Source organism: Thalassophryne amazonica, chromosome 7 (genome assembly GCF_902500255.1).
Source record: "Thalassophryne amazonica chromosome 7, fThaAma1.1, whole genome shotgun sequence".
Classification (NCBI taxonomy): Eukaryota; Metazoa; Chordata; class Actinopteri; order Batrachoidiformes; family Batrachoididae; genus Thalassophryne; species Thalassophryne amazonica.
This window is the reverse complement of record NC_047109.1, coordinates 108,928,351-108,948,259: the sequence shown is the minus strand read 5'-3', so window position 1 is coordinate 108,948,259 and position 19,909 is coordinate 108,928,351. Positions and strand designations below refer to the sequence as shown.

Here is a 19,909-nt window from a genome sequence, read left to right as displayed (position 1 = left end):
CGAGGGAATGCAGTCGATTTTCAAAGACAGCCAACTGTGGACATCAGACCAGAACAAGTTTGAGGACAGTGAAATAATAAATGATCAATAGTTTCTATCGCTAAAGAACAGAATGAACAGGGTTCCACCTCAAAGTTAATCTTTTGTTTCACCAGAGCTTTAACAGGGTAAACTGCAGAGGCAATCTTAAAGTATATAGCACTGGATCGCTCATTGGCCAATATTTTTGAAGCAAACCGGCCGCCATATTACCACTCCAATGTAAACGCTCCTCAACGCTCTATTTTTCTATTGATCTTTAATGAGGCGCACGCAACTTTATTCGTTGTAATTCTGTTTAAAAAATACCTTCATGTGCAGCTATAAACTGCGCAAATCGCCAGAACAAAGGCTGGGGACGAACAGTATGACTGAAGTGGTAAGTAATGAACAATAATTTGAAGAGTTCTATCCCTTATTCCACCATATATAGGCACAGATAATAATAATAATAAAAAGTAACTTACTAACTCAACATGTGTAGACACGTTTTGTGATGGACAAACTATTTTAAGACATTTATTAGGTCTACTTGTGCATAGTTTTAGGTTTTAGTTTTAGGTTTTAGGTGTTGTTGCTACGAGCTTTATTATTTATATTAGGCTGAAGCTCATAAAGCTGTGTGTAATAAATGTTGTCATTGCAGGGAAAACTAACTCTCCTGTAGCTAGTTAAGTGGTGTTTTATTCTATTGGTGCAACTATTTAAAAAATCCACTGTTTCTGTATCATGATATGGTACAGCACACACACACACACACACACACACACACACACACACATATATATATATATATATATATATATATATATATATATATATATATATATATATATATATATATATATATATATATAGGAAGGGAAGAAAGTGTCAAAGTAATAAAAGAAAAAAAAAAATCAAATAGCTAATCATGGCAGGCATAGATTAGAAGGGATCAATCTTACATTATCCGAAGGAAAAACAGGTAAATGAGAGAATCAGCTCAGTTACTATTTGAAATTGTTGACGTTCTAATAAGCTATGTGCGGTCTGCGTAAGTTGGGAGTGGTAAGATGGCCGCCAGTTTGCTTCAGCGGATTGTAAACGGGGAACACCATGAAACAGGGAACACCATGCCTTTAATTTTCCTGTAATAGTTAAGGTGCGCACAAATGTTAAAGTCAGCATTTTTAAAAAAATAGCTTGTTAAGAAATCTGTTCCATGAGACGTCCCCCGTATCAGCAGAGGTAATACTAAAGTTAGAAATTATGTCATCCGCATACAGCAGGAACAAATGTTTGCGTCATATACACATCTGGTGGAGGTAATGCTCCGTATATGTTGGTTGACAACCGCCATTAAACACACAGAAGAAGAAGAAGAAGAAGAAGAAGAAGAAGAAATGTTTACGTGACCCAGCCAAGGTGAGAACGTTAGAGTTTATATCGCACAAATATCCACCCCTACCCGAAATTGCGCTGTGTTATCTGAAATGCTCATAGAAGGCGAGCTAAGGTGTTAGCTGACAGCTGAGCCGTCAAACTCAAATCTCGTTCGGTTGCTGCTGTTATCGCAAAACTTTGTGAAACGCTAACAAGCTAATTGCTAGCAAACTTTCACGTATAATGTGTATTCGCAAAAACATATTTCAGCAGGTTTTTCATTGGTTCTTTCTTTAAGGATTCAGCTGTCTACTGTAGAGTGATTTACCGTAGCGTACAATACGTGGTTGATGTAAACGAAGTTCAAGAAAATGTTCATTAAATGATCATTTTCGCTTTTCCATCTGCATCAGACGCTCAAAACGCTTTACAATAATGCCTCACATTTACCCCGATGCCAGGGTGCTGCCATACAAGGTGCCCACTACACACCGGGAGCAACTAGGGGATTAAGGACCTTGCCCAAGGGCAGTAAATCCTTATAATTATTTTGTCCAATTACTTATGGCTTCTGAAATTAGAGGGGTTGTGTATACAAATGGCTCCTAAATTCCTAAATTGTTTGTGTAGTATTTGTTTGGTGTAGAGAAGCAAAAATACAAAAATTTTCTAACTGTCCAAATACTAACTTTGCCATTCATTCATGTGTTGGCAGCCCCCATGAACAACTTGAATGACCCCCCCAGATGGAACATACAACCGGACCCCAGAGGAAGGCGGGCAGGAGCCGGTGATGGGAACCAGTGGAATTATGCCTTGCTTGTCCCTATGCTTGGACTGGCTGCTTTTCGTAAGTTAACACAAGAACGCTTCTTTGAGTGCGTTTGTGGTTGAAGACATAATCAGTGGGTGATACCATTGAGTTATTAGCTCTGCTAAGGAGATTGTGTTGGCCCCCTACTTGGTATCCTGACCTGTTATGAGCAAGTTAACTCAAAAAGTCAGAAACTATTTATGAAACATGATGGAAATAATGGATGGATTTGTATTTTCAAAAAAAGGCATCAGAGGATTGATGCAATCCCTGCACACTGAACTTATATCAATCAATCACAAATCCCTTGCTGATCAATATAAACTTTAGATCATCTCTCTAGCTCTACTGGTTGCAGAGATACAGTAGAAAGTATTTTTTCCACCGTGTTTTTGTTAAATCGCGATCAGCTGATTTTGTTTAACGATTTTGTCAAATTGTTCTTGTGTGACATCATGGTGAGTGTCCGTGCAGCCTCTCCCAACTTCTTTCCAAAAGTATTCTTTCGAAATTAAAGGGCGAGAAGCTCGACTATCCGGTGTCGGGGACTCGGCGGTCTCCAAGTCTGATGATTCCTGTACACTAGTCTGCACATGCATGAAAATTGAGTGACCGCTGGGACTGTGGTATGTCACAGAAGTCCCTCCTGCTTAGGGATGGATATCAAGAACCGGTTCCTTTCGGATATCGTTAAGAAATGATTCGATCCACCGACATCAATAAGCTTTGTGCTTAACGATTCTGTTATCGGTCCTTCAGAGTGGCCGTTGTTTTGGCGGGTGTTTGTCAGGAAAATGATATTTTCTCTACATTGATTACAGACCCTGCAGCGGGTCCTTAATCAACTTTTCTGCAGCGCGACTTTGCTTTGAACCTTGAACCAATCGAAGTGTGGTTCGCAGATGGAAGCAATGCTTCGGTCGATTGCTTCGTTTATTTCTTTCTTTCGCTTAATTTTCCCCCGCTAAAACCCTAAAGAGCATACGTCTGTGAGTATTATTTACCTTTTCTATGTTAAACCGACCTGTTATGGTCTTCTGAAACAGTTGATAGATGTATTTTATAACTTAAAAACGGGAGCGATGCTAACGCGTTAGCATGTCTATGGCATTTTCAATGTTAAAAGTTAGCATTTAGCAATTGCAGCCGTCATCACGTTCGGGTGCATTTGTTTTCAAATTGTAATATTCCTTAAATTTATTTTTGCTTATATATTAATAATCCGATTATTATATACAATTTTAGAGAAAGAGACAAAAATAACCTGAATAGAAACACAACAGAAAATATATAATATCAACTAACATAAATAAATACAGAAATAAATGTTTCCTGTGAACACCTAGTGACTCTTACACCTCCATTTCATCCCTGTCTTATTTAAGTTTAATGACAGTTTGTTTCGGTCAAACCATATTTTCAGTTTGTTAATTTCTTCAGTGATTTCCTCCAGAACTATCTGCCAAACTAGAAAACTGCTGCATCCTAGTAAGAGCAGAATACTACTGGAATGAATTTGAATAAGGAAAGTTGTATTTTCTTTTTCTCACCTAAATGGATTCAGCACTCACTCCAGTTTATTGTCTGGAATAGTCCCAGATTGCATTTCAGAGCTTCTAGAATTCAAATATTTTCGTGCAGGTGGTGTTGGGGGGTAATTTTGGGTTTCAGCTTTTTTTGTTTTTCACCACTTTCATCCCTGAATATGAGTTGTGATTCACTTTTGTGCGGATTAAATTTACTAACTGGGACTCCTGTCTTGTTGCGAGAAAGAAATGAGAATCATCCTCCGTTGTGTTCACACAGCTCCAAACGTTGCGCGGCTCTCTGACAAGTCAAGATAGAATGATAGAATTCAGTCTGAATTAATAACTTCAAAGTGAAACACAGTTTTGTTTATTTTTATTTATGTCCAGAGATCAAGGATACAGTGACTGATTTCATATTTATTTACTTTAAGACTCAAGGAAATACATAGAAAACCTGTAAAGCCTACTTTTAGTACAAAATTAATGAGGTATCGATAAGGGAATCAATAAGGAATCGGATCGATAAGCAGAATCGATAATCAATCAATCAATTTTATTTATATAGCGCCAAATCACAACAAACAGTTGCCCCAAGGCGCTTTATATTGTAAGGCAAGGCCATACAATAATTACATAAAAACCCCAACGGTCAAAACGACCCCCTGTGAGCAAGCACTTGGCGACAGTGGGAAGGAAAAACTCCCTTTTAACAGGAAGAAACCTCCAGCAGAACCAGGCTCAGGGAGGGGCAGTCTTCTGCTGGGACTGGTTGGGGCTGAGGGAGAGAACCAGGAAAAAGACATGCTGTGGAGGGGAGCAGAGATCAATCACTAATGATTTAAGGATAGGTTTAAGGATATGATTCCTTCTTTATGTTCTCTAATGCCATATACCAACACAGTGCAGAGTAGCTACCTAAACTCTGTAAGTGAGATAGAGTATCTCGTCAGTAGTTTTACATCCTCATTGAAGACAACTTTGGATGCTGTAGCTCCTCTGAAAAAGAGAGCTTTAAATCAGAAGTGCCTGACTCCGTGGTATAACTCACAAACTCGTAGCTTAAAGCAGATAACCCGTAAGTTGGAGAGGAAATGGCGTCTCACTAATTTAGAAGATCTTCACTTAGCCTGGAAAAAGAGTCTGTTGCTCTATAAAAAAGCCCTCCGTAAAGCTAGGACATCTTTCTACTCATCACTAATTGAAGAACATAAGAACAACCCCAGGTTTCTTTTCAGCACTGTAGCCAGGCTGACAAAGAGTCAGAGCTCCATTGAGCTGAGTATTCCATTAACTTTAACTAGTAATGACTTCATGACTTTCTTTGCTAACAAAATTTTAACTATTAGAGAAAAAATTACTCATAACCATCCCAAAGACGTATCGTTATCTTTGGCTGCTTTCAGTGATGCCGGTATTTGGTTAGACTCTTTCTCTCCGATTGTTCTGTCTGAGTTATTTTCATTAGTTACTTCATCCAAACCATCAACATGTTTATTAGACCCCATTCCTACCAGGCTGCTCAAGGAAGCCCTACCATTATTTAATGCTTCGATCTTAAATATGATCAATCTATCTATATTAGTTGGCTATGTACCACAGGCTTTTAAGGTGGCAGTAATTAAACCATTACTTAAAAAGCCATCACTTGACCCAGCTATCTTTGCTAATTATAGGCCAATCTCCAACCTTCCTTTTCTCTCAAAAATTCTTGAAAGGGTAGTTGTAAAACAGCTAACTGATCATCTGCAGAGGAATGGTCTATTTGAAGAGTTTCAGTCAGGTTTTAGAATTCATCATAGTACAGAAACAGCATTAGTGAAGGTTACAAATGATCTTCTTATGGCCTCGGACAGTGGACTCATCTCTGTGCTTGTTCTGTTAGACCTCAGTGCTGCTTTTGATACTGTTGACCATAAAATTTTATTACAGAGATTAGAGCATGCCGTAGGTATTAAAGGCACTGCGCTGCGGTGGTTTGAATCATATTTGTCTAATAGATTACAATTTGTTCATGTAAATGGGGAATCTTCTTCACAGACTAAAGTTAATTATGGAGTTCCACAAGGTTCTGTGCTAGGACCAATTTTATTCACTTTATACATGCTTCCCTTAGGTAGTATTATTAGACGGTATTGCTTAAATTTTCATTGTTATGCAGATGATACCCAGCTTTATCTATCCATGAAGCCAGAGGACACACACCAATTAGTTAAACTGCAGGATTGTCTTATAGACATAAAGACATGGATGACCTCTAATTTCCTGCTCCCTGGGCCTGGTTCTGCTGGAGGTTTCTTCCTGTTAGGGGGGAGTTTTTCCTTCCCACTGTCGCCAAGTGCTTGCTCACAGGGGGTCGTTTTGACCGTTGGGGTTTTTACGTAATTATTGTATGGCCTTGCCTTACAATATAAAGCGCCTTGGGGCAACTGTTTGTTGTGATTTGGCGCTATATAAATTAAATTGATTGAATTGATTGATTGACTGTCTGAGGCCATAAGAAGATCATTTGTAACCTTCACTAATGCTGTTTCTGTACTATGATGAATTCTAAAACCTGACTGAAACTCTTCAAATAGACCATTCCTCTGCAGATGATCAGTTAGCTGTTTTACAACTACCCTTTCAAGAATTTTTGAGAGAAAAGGAAGGTTGGAGATTGGCCTATAATTAGCTAAGATAGCTGGGTCAAGTGATGGCTTTTTAAGTAATGGTTTAATTACTGCCACCTTAAAAGCCTGTGGTACATAGCCAACTAATAAAGATAGATTGATCATATTTAATATCGAAGCATTAATTAATGGTAGGGCTTCCTTGAGCAGCCTGGTAGGAATGGGGTCTAATAGACATGTGATGGTTTGGATGAAGTAACTAATGAAAATAACTCAGACAGAGCAATCGGAGAGAAAGAGTCTAACCAAATACCAGCATTACTGAAAGCAGCCAAAGATAACGATATGTCTTTGGGATGGTTATGAGTAATTTTTTCTCTAATAGTTAAAATTTTATTAGCAAAGAAAGTCATGAAGTCATTACTAGATAAAGGAATACTCGGCTCAGTAGAGCTCTGACTCTTTGTCAGCCTGGCTACAGTGCTGAAAAGAAACCTGGGGTTGTTCTTATTTTCTTCAATTAATGATGAGTAGTAAGATGTCCTAGCTTTACGGAGGGCTTTTTTATAGAGCAACAGACTATTTTTCCAGGCTAAGTGTTGATCTTCTAAATTAGTGAGACGCCATTTCCTCTCCAACTTACAGGTTATCTGCTTTAAGCTGCGAGTTTGTGAGTTATACCATGGAGTCAGGCACTTCTGATTTAAAGCTCTCGTTTTCAGAGGCGCTACAGCATCCAAAGTTGTCTTCAATGAGGATGTAAAACTATTGACGAGATACTCTATCTCACTTACAGAGTTTAGGTAGCTACCCTGCACTGTGTTGGTATATGGCATTAGAGAACATAAAGAAGGAATCATATCCTTAAACCTAGTTACAGCGCTTTCTGAAAGACTTCTAGTGTAATGAAACTTATTCCCCACTGCTGGGTAGTCCATCAGAGTAAATGTAAATGTTATTAAGAAATGATCAGACAGAAGGGAGTTTTCAGGGAATACTGTTAAGTCTTCAATTTCCATACCATAAGTCAGAACAAGATCTAAGATATGATTAAAGTGGTGGGTGGACTCAGTTACATTTTGAGCAAAGCCAATTGAGTCTAATAATAGATTAAATGCAGTGTTGAGGCTGTCATTCTCAGCATCTGTGTGGATGTTAAAATCGCCCACTATAATTATCTTATCTGAGCTAAGCACTAAGTCAGACAAAAGGTCAGAAAATTCACAGAGAAACTCACAGTAACGACCAGGTGGACGATAGATAATAACAAATAAAACTGGTTTTTGGGACTTCCAATTTGGATGGACAAGACTAAGAGTCAAGCTTTCAAATGAATTAAAGCTCTGTTTGGGTTTTTGATTAATTAATAAGCTGGAATGGAAGATTGCTGCTAATCCTCCGCCTCGGCCCGTGCTACGAGCATTCTGACAGTTAGTGTGACTCGGGGGTGTTGACTCATTTAAACTAACATATTCATCCTTATCATCATCATCATTCAACCTTATCAATACCCATCCCTACTCCTGCTTGAAGCTCCCATATCTGACTTGAATGATCACCAGCAGCACCAACAAGGAAAATACATGTAGTTGAGACACGAATTGTTACAAAACCTACCATACCTGTTTCATTTCAGAAAATATGAGCAGCAGCAATGAGGAAAGTATGTGTAGTTGAGACATGAATTGTGTAACAAAACCTGCCTTACCGGTGTCATTTCAGAAAATGGATTGCTAATTTCCATTTAAAAAAAAAAAAAAACATTAGGCCGCATAAAAAACAGTTTTATCATCCCTGCTTTCATGCTGAAATCGGCCCACGTCAAATTTTTGGGGGAGCAAATGTCATTGATGGCGGAACAGCTGGTGCACGAACCAGCACATCTGCTAGGTGGTGATAGAAAGGGGAGCTGCAAGTCCGGCCGAAGTTTATATACTGACCCACACATGCGCACTTGTAAATGGGAGCACTCAGACGTGGGGAGTGCAGATCTCATTAAACCAGCAGGGAGTCAGATTAGAGCCGCTGCTTCTTTGCATCAAAAGAGCCAATTGGGGTGGTAGTTCAGGCACCTGTTGAGGATGAATCCTGGTTGTCTCCTTAGGGAGGTCTTCCAGGCACGTCCAACTGGGAGGAGGCTCCCGGGGAAGACCCAGGACACACTGGAGGGATTAAATTTCCCAGCTGGCTTGGGAACACTTTGGGTTCCCCGGGAAGAACTACAGGACTTGGCCGAGGATAGGGAAGTGTGGGAGGGGCCGTTTGCAAGCGCTTGAAAATTAATTGAATGAATGTTTTGGTTTACCTTGTCTATAACTATTTTCTGATCCTCTCCTAAAGTTAATCATCTCAAGATATCAACCCAAGTAATATTCCCACCAAGTTTGGTGAAAATCTGTCCAGCCATTTTTTTTTTTTAACTTATCTTGTTTCGGTCCAGATGCTTGCCCAAGAGCTGATGGCAGTTTTCTGTAATCTTTCAGATATTTTGTTGTCAGTGAGTCAAAAATAAATGTAGAAGTCATTATATGTGTGGTAGGACTGTGATTCCCTAAACAGTGTGGTCTACATCTGGTTAAGGACCCGGCCATTAAAATGTTTGTCCCAATGTAGTACTGTATATAAATGGTTTTTAATATTCCAGGGTATAGATGGACTGTTGGGTCAGTTTCCTGCTGTATGTGTGTTAGAGTATGTACTGTATACACAGCGGGTAAAATAAGTATTAAACACATCACCATTTTTCCTCAGAAATGCAAAAGGTGCTATTGGCATGAAATTTTCACCAGATGTCAGTAACAACCAAAGTAATGCACAAATAAGTATAGAAATTAAGTTATGTGTAATAATGTGAAATGACAGGAAAAAATGTTGAACACATGATAAAAGGAAGGTGCAAAAAGGCATGGAAAGCCAAGACACCAGCTGAAATCTATCGATAATTAGAAAGCAATTCTGCCCCTTGTTAGCTGGTTCAGTCCCAAATGATGGCCTATAAAAAAGCCTCATTACTAAGATGTCACACAAGAAACATCTCCTGATGGGGGGGAAGCAAAGAGCTCTCAAGATCTTTGCAACCTTATTGTTGCAAAACATACTTAAGGAATTGGTTGCAGAAGGACTTCTAAACTTCTGAATGGTCTAATGATCACTGTTGGGGCCATAATCTGGAAGTGGAAAGTTAATCAATGGATAAATTATGTAGTAGTGGCGTGCTCAATATTTTTTCCATGTGTCATTCCATTTTATTTTTCATAATTTAATTTCCGCCCTTAATTGCTTTGATTTCTTTGTATGTGTGGATTACTGACATCTGATGAAAATTTAATGTCAGCAACACCTTGAGAAATAAATTTACTGATAAAAATATTGATGTGTTAAATACTTATCTTACATGCTGTATGATTTGCATCACTCATCAGGTAGCATGATGGACAGTCGTGGAACCTGACCCGGGTTTATATGGGTGTAGTCCATCTCATCCTACAGAGCCATCTGCTTTGCAAAAAAAAGATGGATCATTTGTTTTATTTTTAGCAGCTGCCAGTGCTGCGTTAAATGCATTATGTGGAAGACAAATGGGAGTTGCAGGTGGTGTGACCGTCAGAAAACCCAAATGATTGCTTTGATCTCGTTTCTCACCATTCCTTCCTTCAGGTTGGATCTGGACCAGAGAGTCTCAGAGGGAGATAGAGAAAGCCAAAGCCCAATATGACAAGGATATGGTCATAATCAAAAGTGAAATGGAGGCAAAGTACCGGGAGACCCTGACAGACAGGAGCAGGACAGCTGCAACCCTGGAACTGGAGCTAGAGAAGGAGAGGCAGCGGGTCACAGGCTACAAGCAAGCTCTGGTTTCACAGACTCAGAGGCTGGTAGAAGAACGGAAACAGTTACAACAGGTAACATTACAGTAGGCACTACTGGTGGCTCATCTTCTCGTCTCTCTTTCTTCTGTCCAAAGGAAAAACCTGAGTGTATTTTTTATTATTTTTTTCAAAGGAGCGTGAAGCTTTAGAGAACGAGAAGCAATGGCTGGTGGAGTCTGGCGCCGCAGGTGCAGCTCTCCATCATGCGCTGGAGCGAGAGAACGACTGGTACCAGCGAGCTACAGCCACTCTGAAGGAGCTGGAAGGTCAGCTTGTGGAGCGACAGAATGCCTACTGTTCCGCCATTCACCCTAAAAAGTATCGTCAAGAGATGGAGAATAACATCCTGCTTAAAGCTGTCAAAGAACCGATCGCGCAAGACCTGGATCTAGAGGCAGGTCTCAAGGACATTTTTAAGCGAGATAAACATTGTGCGGACTTGCTAAACATGGACAAGAGGAAGAACGGAAGTCTCATGTGGGTGTATCTCAAATACTGGCAGCTGCAGGTCACGGTCCAGAAACATAAGCGAGCAGAAGAAGCTATTTTAGGAGGGAAGATTCAGTCTCACACACACCGACCATAAACAGAGAAATTCTACTTTCCCCATGTGGAAAATGAGCTGTACTTGCTGTATGTAGTGCAGGAGCTAAGGCTAGCCCGGTACTAAGATCGTGCGTTTTTGGGTTAAAAGCATGAATCTTGGCACAGTTATTGTGTGACCCCAGGTGAATATTTCTGGATATGGATACATTCTGGCAGAGCCCCCTGGTGGCCACAGCTGGAACTAATATTTAAAGAAATAGGCGATGCCATAGAAATTGTCAGATTTCTGATTGTGATGCTACAACCCCTGGCAAAAATTATGGAATCACTGGCTTCGGAGGATGTTCATTCAGTTGTTTAATTTTGTAGAAAAAAAGCAGATCACAGACATGACACAAAACTAAAGTCATTTCAAATGGCAACTTTCTGGCTTTAAGAAACACTATAAGAAATCAGGAAAAAAAATTGTGGCAGTCAGTAACACTTACTTTTTTAGACCAAGCAGAAGGAAAAAATTATGGAATCATGAAAAACAAAAGAATGCTCCAACACATCACTAGTATTTTGTTGCACCACCTCTGGCTTTTATAACAGCTTGCAGTCTCTGAGGCATGGACTTAATGAGTGACAAACAGTACTCGTCATCAATCTGGCTCCAACTTTGTCTAATTGCTGTTGCCAGATCAGCTTTGCAGGTTGGAGCCTTGTCATTGGACCATTTTCTTCAACTTCCACCAAAGATTTTCAATTGGATTAAGATCTGGACTATTTGCAGGCCATGACATTGACCCTATGTGTCTTTTTGCAAGGGATGTTTTCACAGTTTTTGCTCTATGGCAAGATGCATTATCATCTTGAAAAATGATTTCATCATCCCCAAACATCCTTTCAATTGATGGGATAAGAAAAGTGTCCAAAATATCAACGTAAACTTGTGCATTTATTGATGATGTAATGACAGCCATCTCCCCAGTGCCTTTACCTGACATGCAGCCCCATATCATCAATGACTGTGGAAATTTACATGTTCTCTTCAGGCAGTCATCTTTATAAATCTCATTGGAACGGCACCAAACAAAAGTTCCAGCATCATCACCTTGCCCAATGCAGATTCGAGATTCATCACTGAATATGACTTTCATTCAGTCATCCACAGTCCATGATTGCTTTTCCTTAGCCCATTGTAACCTTGTTTTTTTCTGTTTAGGTGTTAATGATGGCTATCATTTAGCTTTTCTGTATGTAAATCCCATTTCCTTTAGGTGGTTTCTTACAGTTCAGTCACAGACGTTGACTCCAGTTTCCTCCCATTCGTTCCTCATTTGTTTTGTTGTGCATTTTCGATTTTTGAGACATATTGCTTTAAGTTTTCTGTCTTGACGCTTTGATGTCTTCCTTGGTCTACCAGTATGTTTGCCTTTAACAACCTTCCCATGTTGTTTGTATTTGGTCCAGAGTTTAGACAGCTGACTGTGAACAACCAACATCTTTTGCAACATTGCGTGATGATTTACCCTGTTTTAAGAGTTTGATAATCCTCTCCTTTGTTTCAATTGACATCTCTCGTGTTGGAGCCATGATTCATGTCAGTCCACTTGGTGCATCAGCTCTCCAAGGTGTGATCACTCCTTTTTAGATGCAGACTAAGGAGCAGATCTGATTTGATGCAGGTGTTAGTTTTGGGGATGAAAATTTACAGGGTGATTCCATAATTTATTCCTCAGAATTGAGCGAGTCCATATTTTTTTTCCTTCTGCTTGGTCTAAAAAAGTAACCGTTACTGACTGCCACAATTATTTTCTTGATTTCTTATAGTGTTTCTTAAAGCCAGAAAGTTGACATTTGAAATGACTTTAGTTTTGTGTCATGTCTGTGATCTGCTTTTTTCCTACAAAATTAAACAACTGAATGAACATCCTCCGAGGCCGGTGATTCCATAATTGTTGCCAAGGGTTGTAGTTTAGGTTTTGCATTTACTATATTTACAGAGGAAACAGTGACTACAATAGTTGTTTATAATATTTAGGCCCTGGTGGCCACTGTTTGATTTTTTATTTTTTTTTTGTTTATTAATGTTTTAATGATAGCCAACAAATACCAACAGTAACTGTATTTTGTTTAATATTAACAATCATGATATTACATATTTTATTATAATACAACTTGGTAATATTATATGCAGATATAAAAAAAAACACATTGAGAGACATTATAGAATAAATACTGGTGAATTGCTGCGATTTCCACTGTGGGGTGTCGCCAGTGGTTTCATGTTTTCAGTAACTCTCACCAGGGAAATGCACTTGGCCATCATTTTATGGTTGGATGTCTTGTCAGCTGTTTGATAGGTGTTATTAGTAGCTACATCTATAGTGTTCATTCCAGTTTAGTAACATTTATTGTCAAATGTAGGCCTATATAGAGCTATATAGTTACAACATTAAGGAGGTTGAAGTTTCATTATGTCATTTAAGATAATTGATGATCCAATCCCAGGTCCTTCTGGTCCAACTGAGCCCACACCAGTGGGTCAGCAACAGTATGAGGCATATGTTGTTGAGCGGTTAGTTCCTCAGTCCAAGTCTATAATGCAGCCAATCAAGAAAAACAAGTTGTCCTTCTCGGGATCTCAAGTCACAAACAAAGCAGAAAAGCCAGGTCTCTGCTCTGAAAGATGACTGTACTTTGTTTTCAAGACTATACATAGCATGTCAGTCTAGAGAGGGAAACGTAGAAGAGTTTTTCAAGTATGAAAACCAACCATGGCCACCTTCACTCCCAAAAACTGGAGAAATGAGATCAGGAAAGAAGGCTGATTTGTTGTCTCCCTTGGAAGCTTTACTTGAGTCGCACAACGCAGCACCTGCGGTGACTTCAATTGTACTGGATGGTGCCATGGTAGTCCATAGTCTAAGAACCATCACATCCAAGACATTTGCTGACTACATTGCAGAGGTTTTTTTCCCTCACATTGAGAAAATCTTGCAGAATGTGGACAGAGTTGATGTGTTTGATGTCTATGATGCAAAAAGTCTAAAGGCCTCAACCAGAGAGAAAAGAGGTACTGGCGTGCGTCGAAGGGTCACTCTCTCAACTCAGATTCCTGGTAACTGGCAAAGCTTTCTGAGGAACAATGGGAACAAAACAGAATTGTTCACCCTCCTTGCTGAACAGGCAGCAAGCATTAAAAAAGACAAGCAGATTCTCTGCACAGTGAACAAAAATGTGATCTGCAATTCAGCAATAACAGATAAGAGAATGTTAGAGCCATCTTCACATGTATTGGATGCTGCCACAAAAGGTCATGCAAGTATCATGATCAGAACAGCTGACACTGACGTTGTCATTCTTGCAGTAGCTTTCTTCCACAGATTTGGAGTTCCTGAATTGTGGATCTCCTTTGGCACAAGGAAAACTCAGAGGTACATAGCAATCCATGAGATTGCTGGTGCTCTTTCTGTATCCAAAGCACAGGCATTATTTTTCCATGCATTTAGTGGCTGTGACATGACATCATTCTTTGCTGGAAAGGGCAAGAAGAGTGCATGGGATACATGGAATGCCTATCCTGATGTTACAAAAGCGTTCTTGTCTCCGGCATCTGCAGAGGAGCTGACTGAAGCCTCTCTGTGTCTAATCGAGAGATTTGTTGTACTCTAGTATGATCGCACAAGTGAGCTTTCCAGTGTCAATGATGCAAGGCAGCATATGTTCTCTAGGAAATCTAAATCTCTTGAAGGCATTCCTCCAACACAAACAGCATTAAAGCAGCACATTCTGAGAGCAGCTTTCGTAGCAGGACATATATGGGGTCAGTCATTAAAGAAAGAACCACAGCTGCCAAGTCCATCACTGTATGGCTGGGAATGGAATGAAACTAATAGAAAGTGGATACCAAGAGGGACCACCCTTCAACAGGCACATGAAATGTGCTATGAGCTAATACACTGCAAGTGCAAGAAATCTTGCAGGGGTCTATGCAAATGCAGCAAAGCCCAGCTGAAGTGGACTGCACTTTGCAACTGTGAAGGAAACTGCTTTCAAACATAGGTTAGCCCCCCCAGTCAAATGGTGCCTTATGCCGGTTTAGTGTGTGTGTATATATATATATATATATATATATATATATTGTTTGTTTGTTTGTTTTGGCAGTCAACAAAGAGAGGTGTTTGGATTTATAAGTAGTTTATTAGGTTTAAAAATAGATTAACCTCAGGAGCAACTCATGCTCCCTCGTATGGCGTCTACGAGGCCGCCCCAAAGGACTGGATCGATTTGTGATTCATTACCTAAACTTACTCTGATATACTTAGTATTATTAAACTAGTCTTATGCATTTTAGTATATAATTTACATATATATAAAACGTGATTTATTTACTGAAGTAGTGTTATTTCGATGGGCACACTTAGTTCCAGCTGTGGCCGCCAGGGGGCTCTGCCAGAATGTATCCATATCCAGAAATATTCACCTGGGGTCACTCTATAACTGTGCCAAGGTTCATGCTTTTAACCCAAAAACGCACAATCTTAGCCTTAGCTCCAGCACTAATGTTAGAGAACTTCTAAAAGCACTGCAGAAGTAACGAAAACAAGTTCAAACTCTGAACTAAAAACAAAGTTTAAATTAATATAAAAATATATAATGATAAATCTGTAAGAAGATGCAGGTTGTATCTATGCTGGATACGCAACCAATGTTCACTGAGAGACCATTTGCTTCATTTAGCCTGTAACGCTTACTAGTGCCATGATTTTATTTTTTTTTATTTTTTTTTCTGGAGCTGTGCAGTTTTGTTTGGCTCTGGTATGAATGGGTTCTTTGCATTTTTTTAATCTGGCCATGCAGTAGTACCCACAGGAACAATAGCACGAAGAGCTGTGATGTCTACGTCGGACAAAAGTAACACCAATGTGTTCACCTTGTTTAGGATAGAGTTTCCTGGTCTTGATGGTTCAACCCATCTGTGCCTGGGTTGAAGCAGGTATAGCAATTGTGAAATGGTGAGGCCACCATCTTGCTCTTACTCTGACCATCAGGCACTGATTGCTTGCGAGCTCCTACAATTGCCATCATTTCAGTTATTGCACAAGCACAGCAACAACAGAAGAGAAAATTATTTGGGATGTTAATGGAGATAGACTATCATCGAGTACCATGCAATTTAAAATTAAAATGTTTTTGTTGTGCAACTCCATCACAATTTCCAGTAGAGTGCCCATATACAGAAAGTGGTAACAAGTAGCAATTTGATGCCATGCTGTTTCCTTGCTCATTCCATTGAACACTGCATTGACTATTTGTACAGGGCCTATATTACAACTTGGCCAAGGATAGGGAAGTGTGGGATGAGCTGCATGTTCTGCTGCAACTGTGCCCTGGCAGAAAATGAATATATTTCAACTCTATAGTCATCACACCTGTTTTATCATCTCCAAGTAGGGTTCATTTAGATCTGGAAAACACATTTGTTAGTTTGTTGTTTGAGGTCAGCAACTGCGTTTAATTAACGATTGTTTAAGGCCTAATGAGCATTTCACCGTAAAACTCTACTTAGCACATGCGCACACACAAAAGCCCACATTATAGACCTCCTTATGACATTTATTAAAGCAAGTTACTTCAACAAGAAAAGCAATTAACAGATGTTTGACTTGTATGCACAGCAGAGCAACAAATAATTAGAACATAGCTGTTTATCCCGCACCTTTCTGCCAATGCACTGAAGTCAATGATTTCCAGAATAATGACATTTGGTGGTTGTTTTTCATTGGTGCCATTAAAAATACGTACTTCTGGCCCGGCACTGATGAGATTAATTGAATTATAATTTTTTGACGTGATAGACTAAATAAGTAATCTAAATTACATTATTTTGATAGCCATAATTATGATCTAAAAGCCTGAAGGGCTGGGTCTACGCATTGTAGAAGCTTGATCATGGACTTGCCTGACAGAGACATGAGCTGAACGTTGCTTTCCATCCAATTCTCTTGACCATGTTTTCCCATATTTTTCTCCTTTCTGCAGTTGCAGGGTATGTATACATCTTATATCTGTTTTTGGTTTAATTTTTGTATTATATGCACAGCATCCTGTCATTGTGAAACCTGCTGTAGAGTAAAACCACACATCCAACTCCCCCTCTGAGGTGTGTGTGTGATGTGTGGTACAATCAGTGTGCGATCACTCTCGAAACAATATGGCACCTGTCAGTTAAAACAATGGGATGCCAAAGGTGCCACTCGGTATCTACCAATATAAGCAACAGGTTGGTTGTCATCATGTCCCACAATAGGATTTTGCAAGGAGCTCTAGTATTAGCTACCAATCAAACAGTTGGACAAATGGGAAAGTGTGTCCAAACCTCTGGTACTCCAGGCACTCTGAGTTCCCATAGATTGCAGTTCTCTTTGATCATCACCAGATTTCTGTGTGTGAGTCCATCACAGACTGTGGAAATTTGACCTTTGACTTGAATGATCTTGACCTGAATCTCTAATCTTTGGTTGACCTTAAGAAAGCCATTTTGGAGTCCACCTACATTTGAGACATTTGGTCCAAATTAGGAGGAAAATCTAATTCCATGACTTTGACCACATTGACATTTGCTGAAATGAACCCTTTGAGGGCAATTCCAGAGTCTGCAAACAACCAGACATGACCTGGACCCCAGTGATTGACCTTTGTCAAATTTGACATCCCCTGGGCAGTTCAGGAAACCACATACATGTTTGGTGGAAATTGTGACCTTTAATCCCAATGACCTTTACCAAAAACAAACCATTTAAGGGTAATTCCTGTGTTGACCCTTGACTACAGAGCAAGTTTGGTGGAAATCAGCCAAAACACTTGGGAGGAATGTACCAACAAAAATGACAAGCTGTACTAGATGATGCACATCTGGTATCAGCATCTGCTGATAAGTAAATTTCCTTCATAATAATCGGACAAAACCACTGTGCTGAACACAGCAGCCATGAAATAAAAACACCTTGTCAGAAACACTTTTTTTATGTGAATTTGGTGATGGGAGTATTTGGTATGATTATGTTTGGGGGGGTCTTTTTGTTCAGTGTTTTGTGTACTGCTGCTTACAATATGTATTGAAAGCAGTAGAATGTTTGTGGTCTTTGTTGACTTTATTCTGTACTGTCCCGTCTAGTTTTCAATGAAAGTTAACAGGAGCTTTGTAATGAATAAGGAAACATGAATGTATGAATACTTTGCATGTGTGCTAAAGTCAGTGGTGGGACACTTCCGATAATCCGATAACAGATAATTATCGAAGATAATGTTTTCATTACCGGATTATCTTTTTAGATAAATTTAAAAACCATCATTGGAGTAATTATCTTCCGATGAATTACCGTCCGATAACTTTTAGACCGATAACCGTACTAAACTAAGATGAACAGTGAAAAACGTTTTTAAAACTGTTAAAACCTACCTGTTTAAAGTTTCTTAACAGGCAGGTTGTTCTACCCTCTGCAAATAGAACCCAATCTGTTTGTAATCAAAGGAGAACTAGTAACAAAAAAAAAGTTATTTCCTTTAACACCATAATACAATCGCAATGTCACCAAGTCATCCAGCGGCATACATGTTTAACTTATGGTTCAAATTTTAACCACTCATTTTAGACAAGTTATTTAAAATTGTCATGTCTGAAGTTTATAAAGTGAAACTATCACATATATGTTTTCGTTTTAAAGTAATGTGCTTATTTTTAAGGTTGTGAGCACATGCTGTGCCAGGCAGCAATGCATTATGGGTAGCATAAGGTAATCTCAGACGTTCACGACAGGACAAATGCATTTCAGACACTCTGAATGAACATCCTCCGAGGCCGGTGATTCCATAATTTTTGCCAGGGGTTGTACATTTATAGAGTGGAAAAATGTCATCAGGTGATGTGAGCTCAGCATTGGTCCCGTTACACAGTTATTCCTAAAACATGAGTGTGTGTGTATATATAACTCAGCTTATCATCTCCAGTTAATAGTCTATGAGCCAGTCACCAATTTGGACCTAATCAGTACCACATAAGGTGACGAAACGACACTTAGAATCCAGCCTCAGTGTACCATAGCCTACACAAAAAATGTACAATAACCACCCCAGGGTGGTAGCTGTAGCCAGGGAGGGGGCAATGAAGAATTAGACAGAGGTCAAAATGGAAAAATGCTTCAACCGTGTTGAAAAATATACTACATTATTTGTCTGATTGTAACTATTCCAAAAAGGTATAGTTTGGATTATCTACGACTGAATGTTATAGAGTTATGGGGTAAAAACAGCAAAAATGGTGACAGAGGTCAGTTTCAGTTTGGACAGGGGTCAAAAGTTAATTTCAGTAAAAAATGATGCAAGTTATTGGTTGAAATAAAACAAATAAATGAAATAGTTTTGACTGTGTTGAATGTTTGGTCTCCAAAGTAAAGGTCAAACAAGGTCGACATCCATTGGATTCTATGACGTGACATTATGTTGCCCTGTAACATGACAACTAAGCATGACACAAGACACAAACCTCAACCTCCAGTTACCATGTGAACAGGAGATGGTCTTCATCTCACTTCTTCTGGAATAAGTGGGTTCAGAAAACAGATGGCAGGAGGATTCCCTAGGAGGTGGGTGTATACATTTATTAATAAAACTATGTGTGTGGGTCATAGATTTCTATTTACTCAGTAGATGGAGGATCAGGGTGAACCGCTCATTTGCTGGTTGTTGCCAGAATGCTGCCATCTTGGTTAGTGTCTTACAGCCACACATAAATAGAAATCAATCAATATAGAAATTTGCTCTGACAGAATATTGCTGTTACAGGGCCCTTAGTGATTTTCCAGTCAGGCTGGGATTTGAACCAAGGATCCTCTGGTCTCAAGCCCAACGCTTTAACCACTAGACCAGCATCACCTCCCCTAAACGCTGCACAAAACTGCATTTAATCTAAAGCCTGACGATGAGGAATAACGAACGCTAAGCAAGATGGCAGCTGCTGGCAACAGCTTGCAAGCTGCATCCACCATGTAGTGGATTAAATAGAAATCAATGGTGTGGGCCCCAGCCTCCTGGTGGACCACAAAGGGACTGCAGGTGGACCATAAGAGGTCATAATAAAAATAGACATTA

General features: G+C 39.4%; 1 protein-coding gene across 2 annotated transcripts; it reads left to right on the top strand.

The window, feature by feature from the left end:
* The first annotated feature begins 1,326 nt into the window (after positions 1-1,326).
* Positions 1,327-11,166, top strand: ccdc127a (coiled-coil domain containing 127a). 2 transcript variants are annotated; one of them, XM_034175301.1, is made up of 4 exons: positions 1,327-1,446; positions 2,120-2,254; positions 10,014-10,258; positions 10,359-11,166. In XM_034175301.1, the coding sequence occupies exons 2-4, from the start codon at positions 2,125-2,127 to the stop codon at positions 10,809-10,811; spliced, it is 828 nt and encodes a 275-aa protein (XP_034031192.1). In that variant the 5' UTR covers positions 1,327-1,446; positions 2,120-2,124; the 3' UTR covers positions 10,812-11,166. The 2 variants fall into 2 exon arrangements, with proteins under 2 accessions (XP_034031192.1, XP_034031191.1); XM_034175300.1 differs by having other exon boundaries at positions 1,405-1,442; positions 2,098-2,254.
* The last annotated feature ends 8,743 nt before the right edge of the window (positions 11,167-19,909 follow it).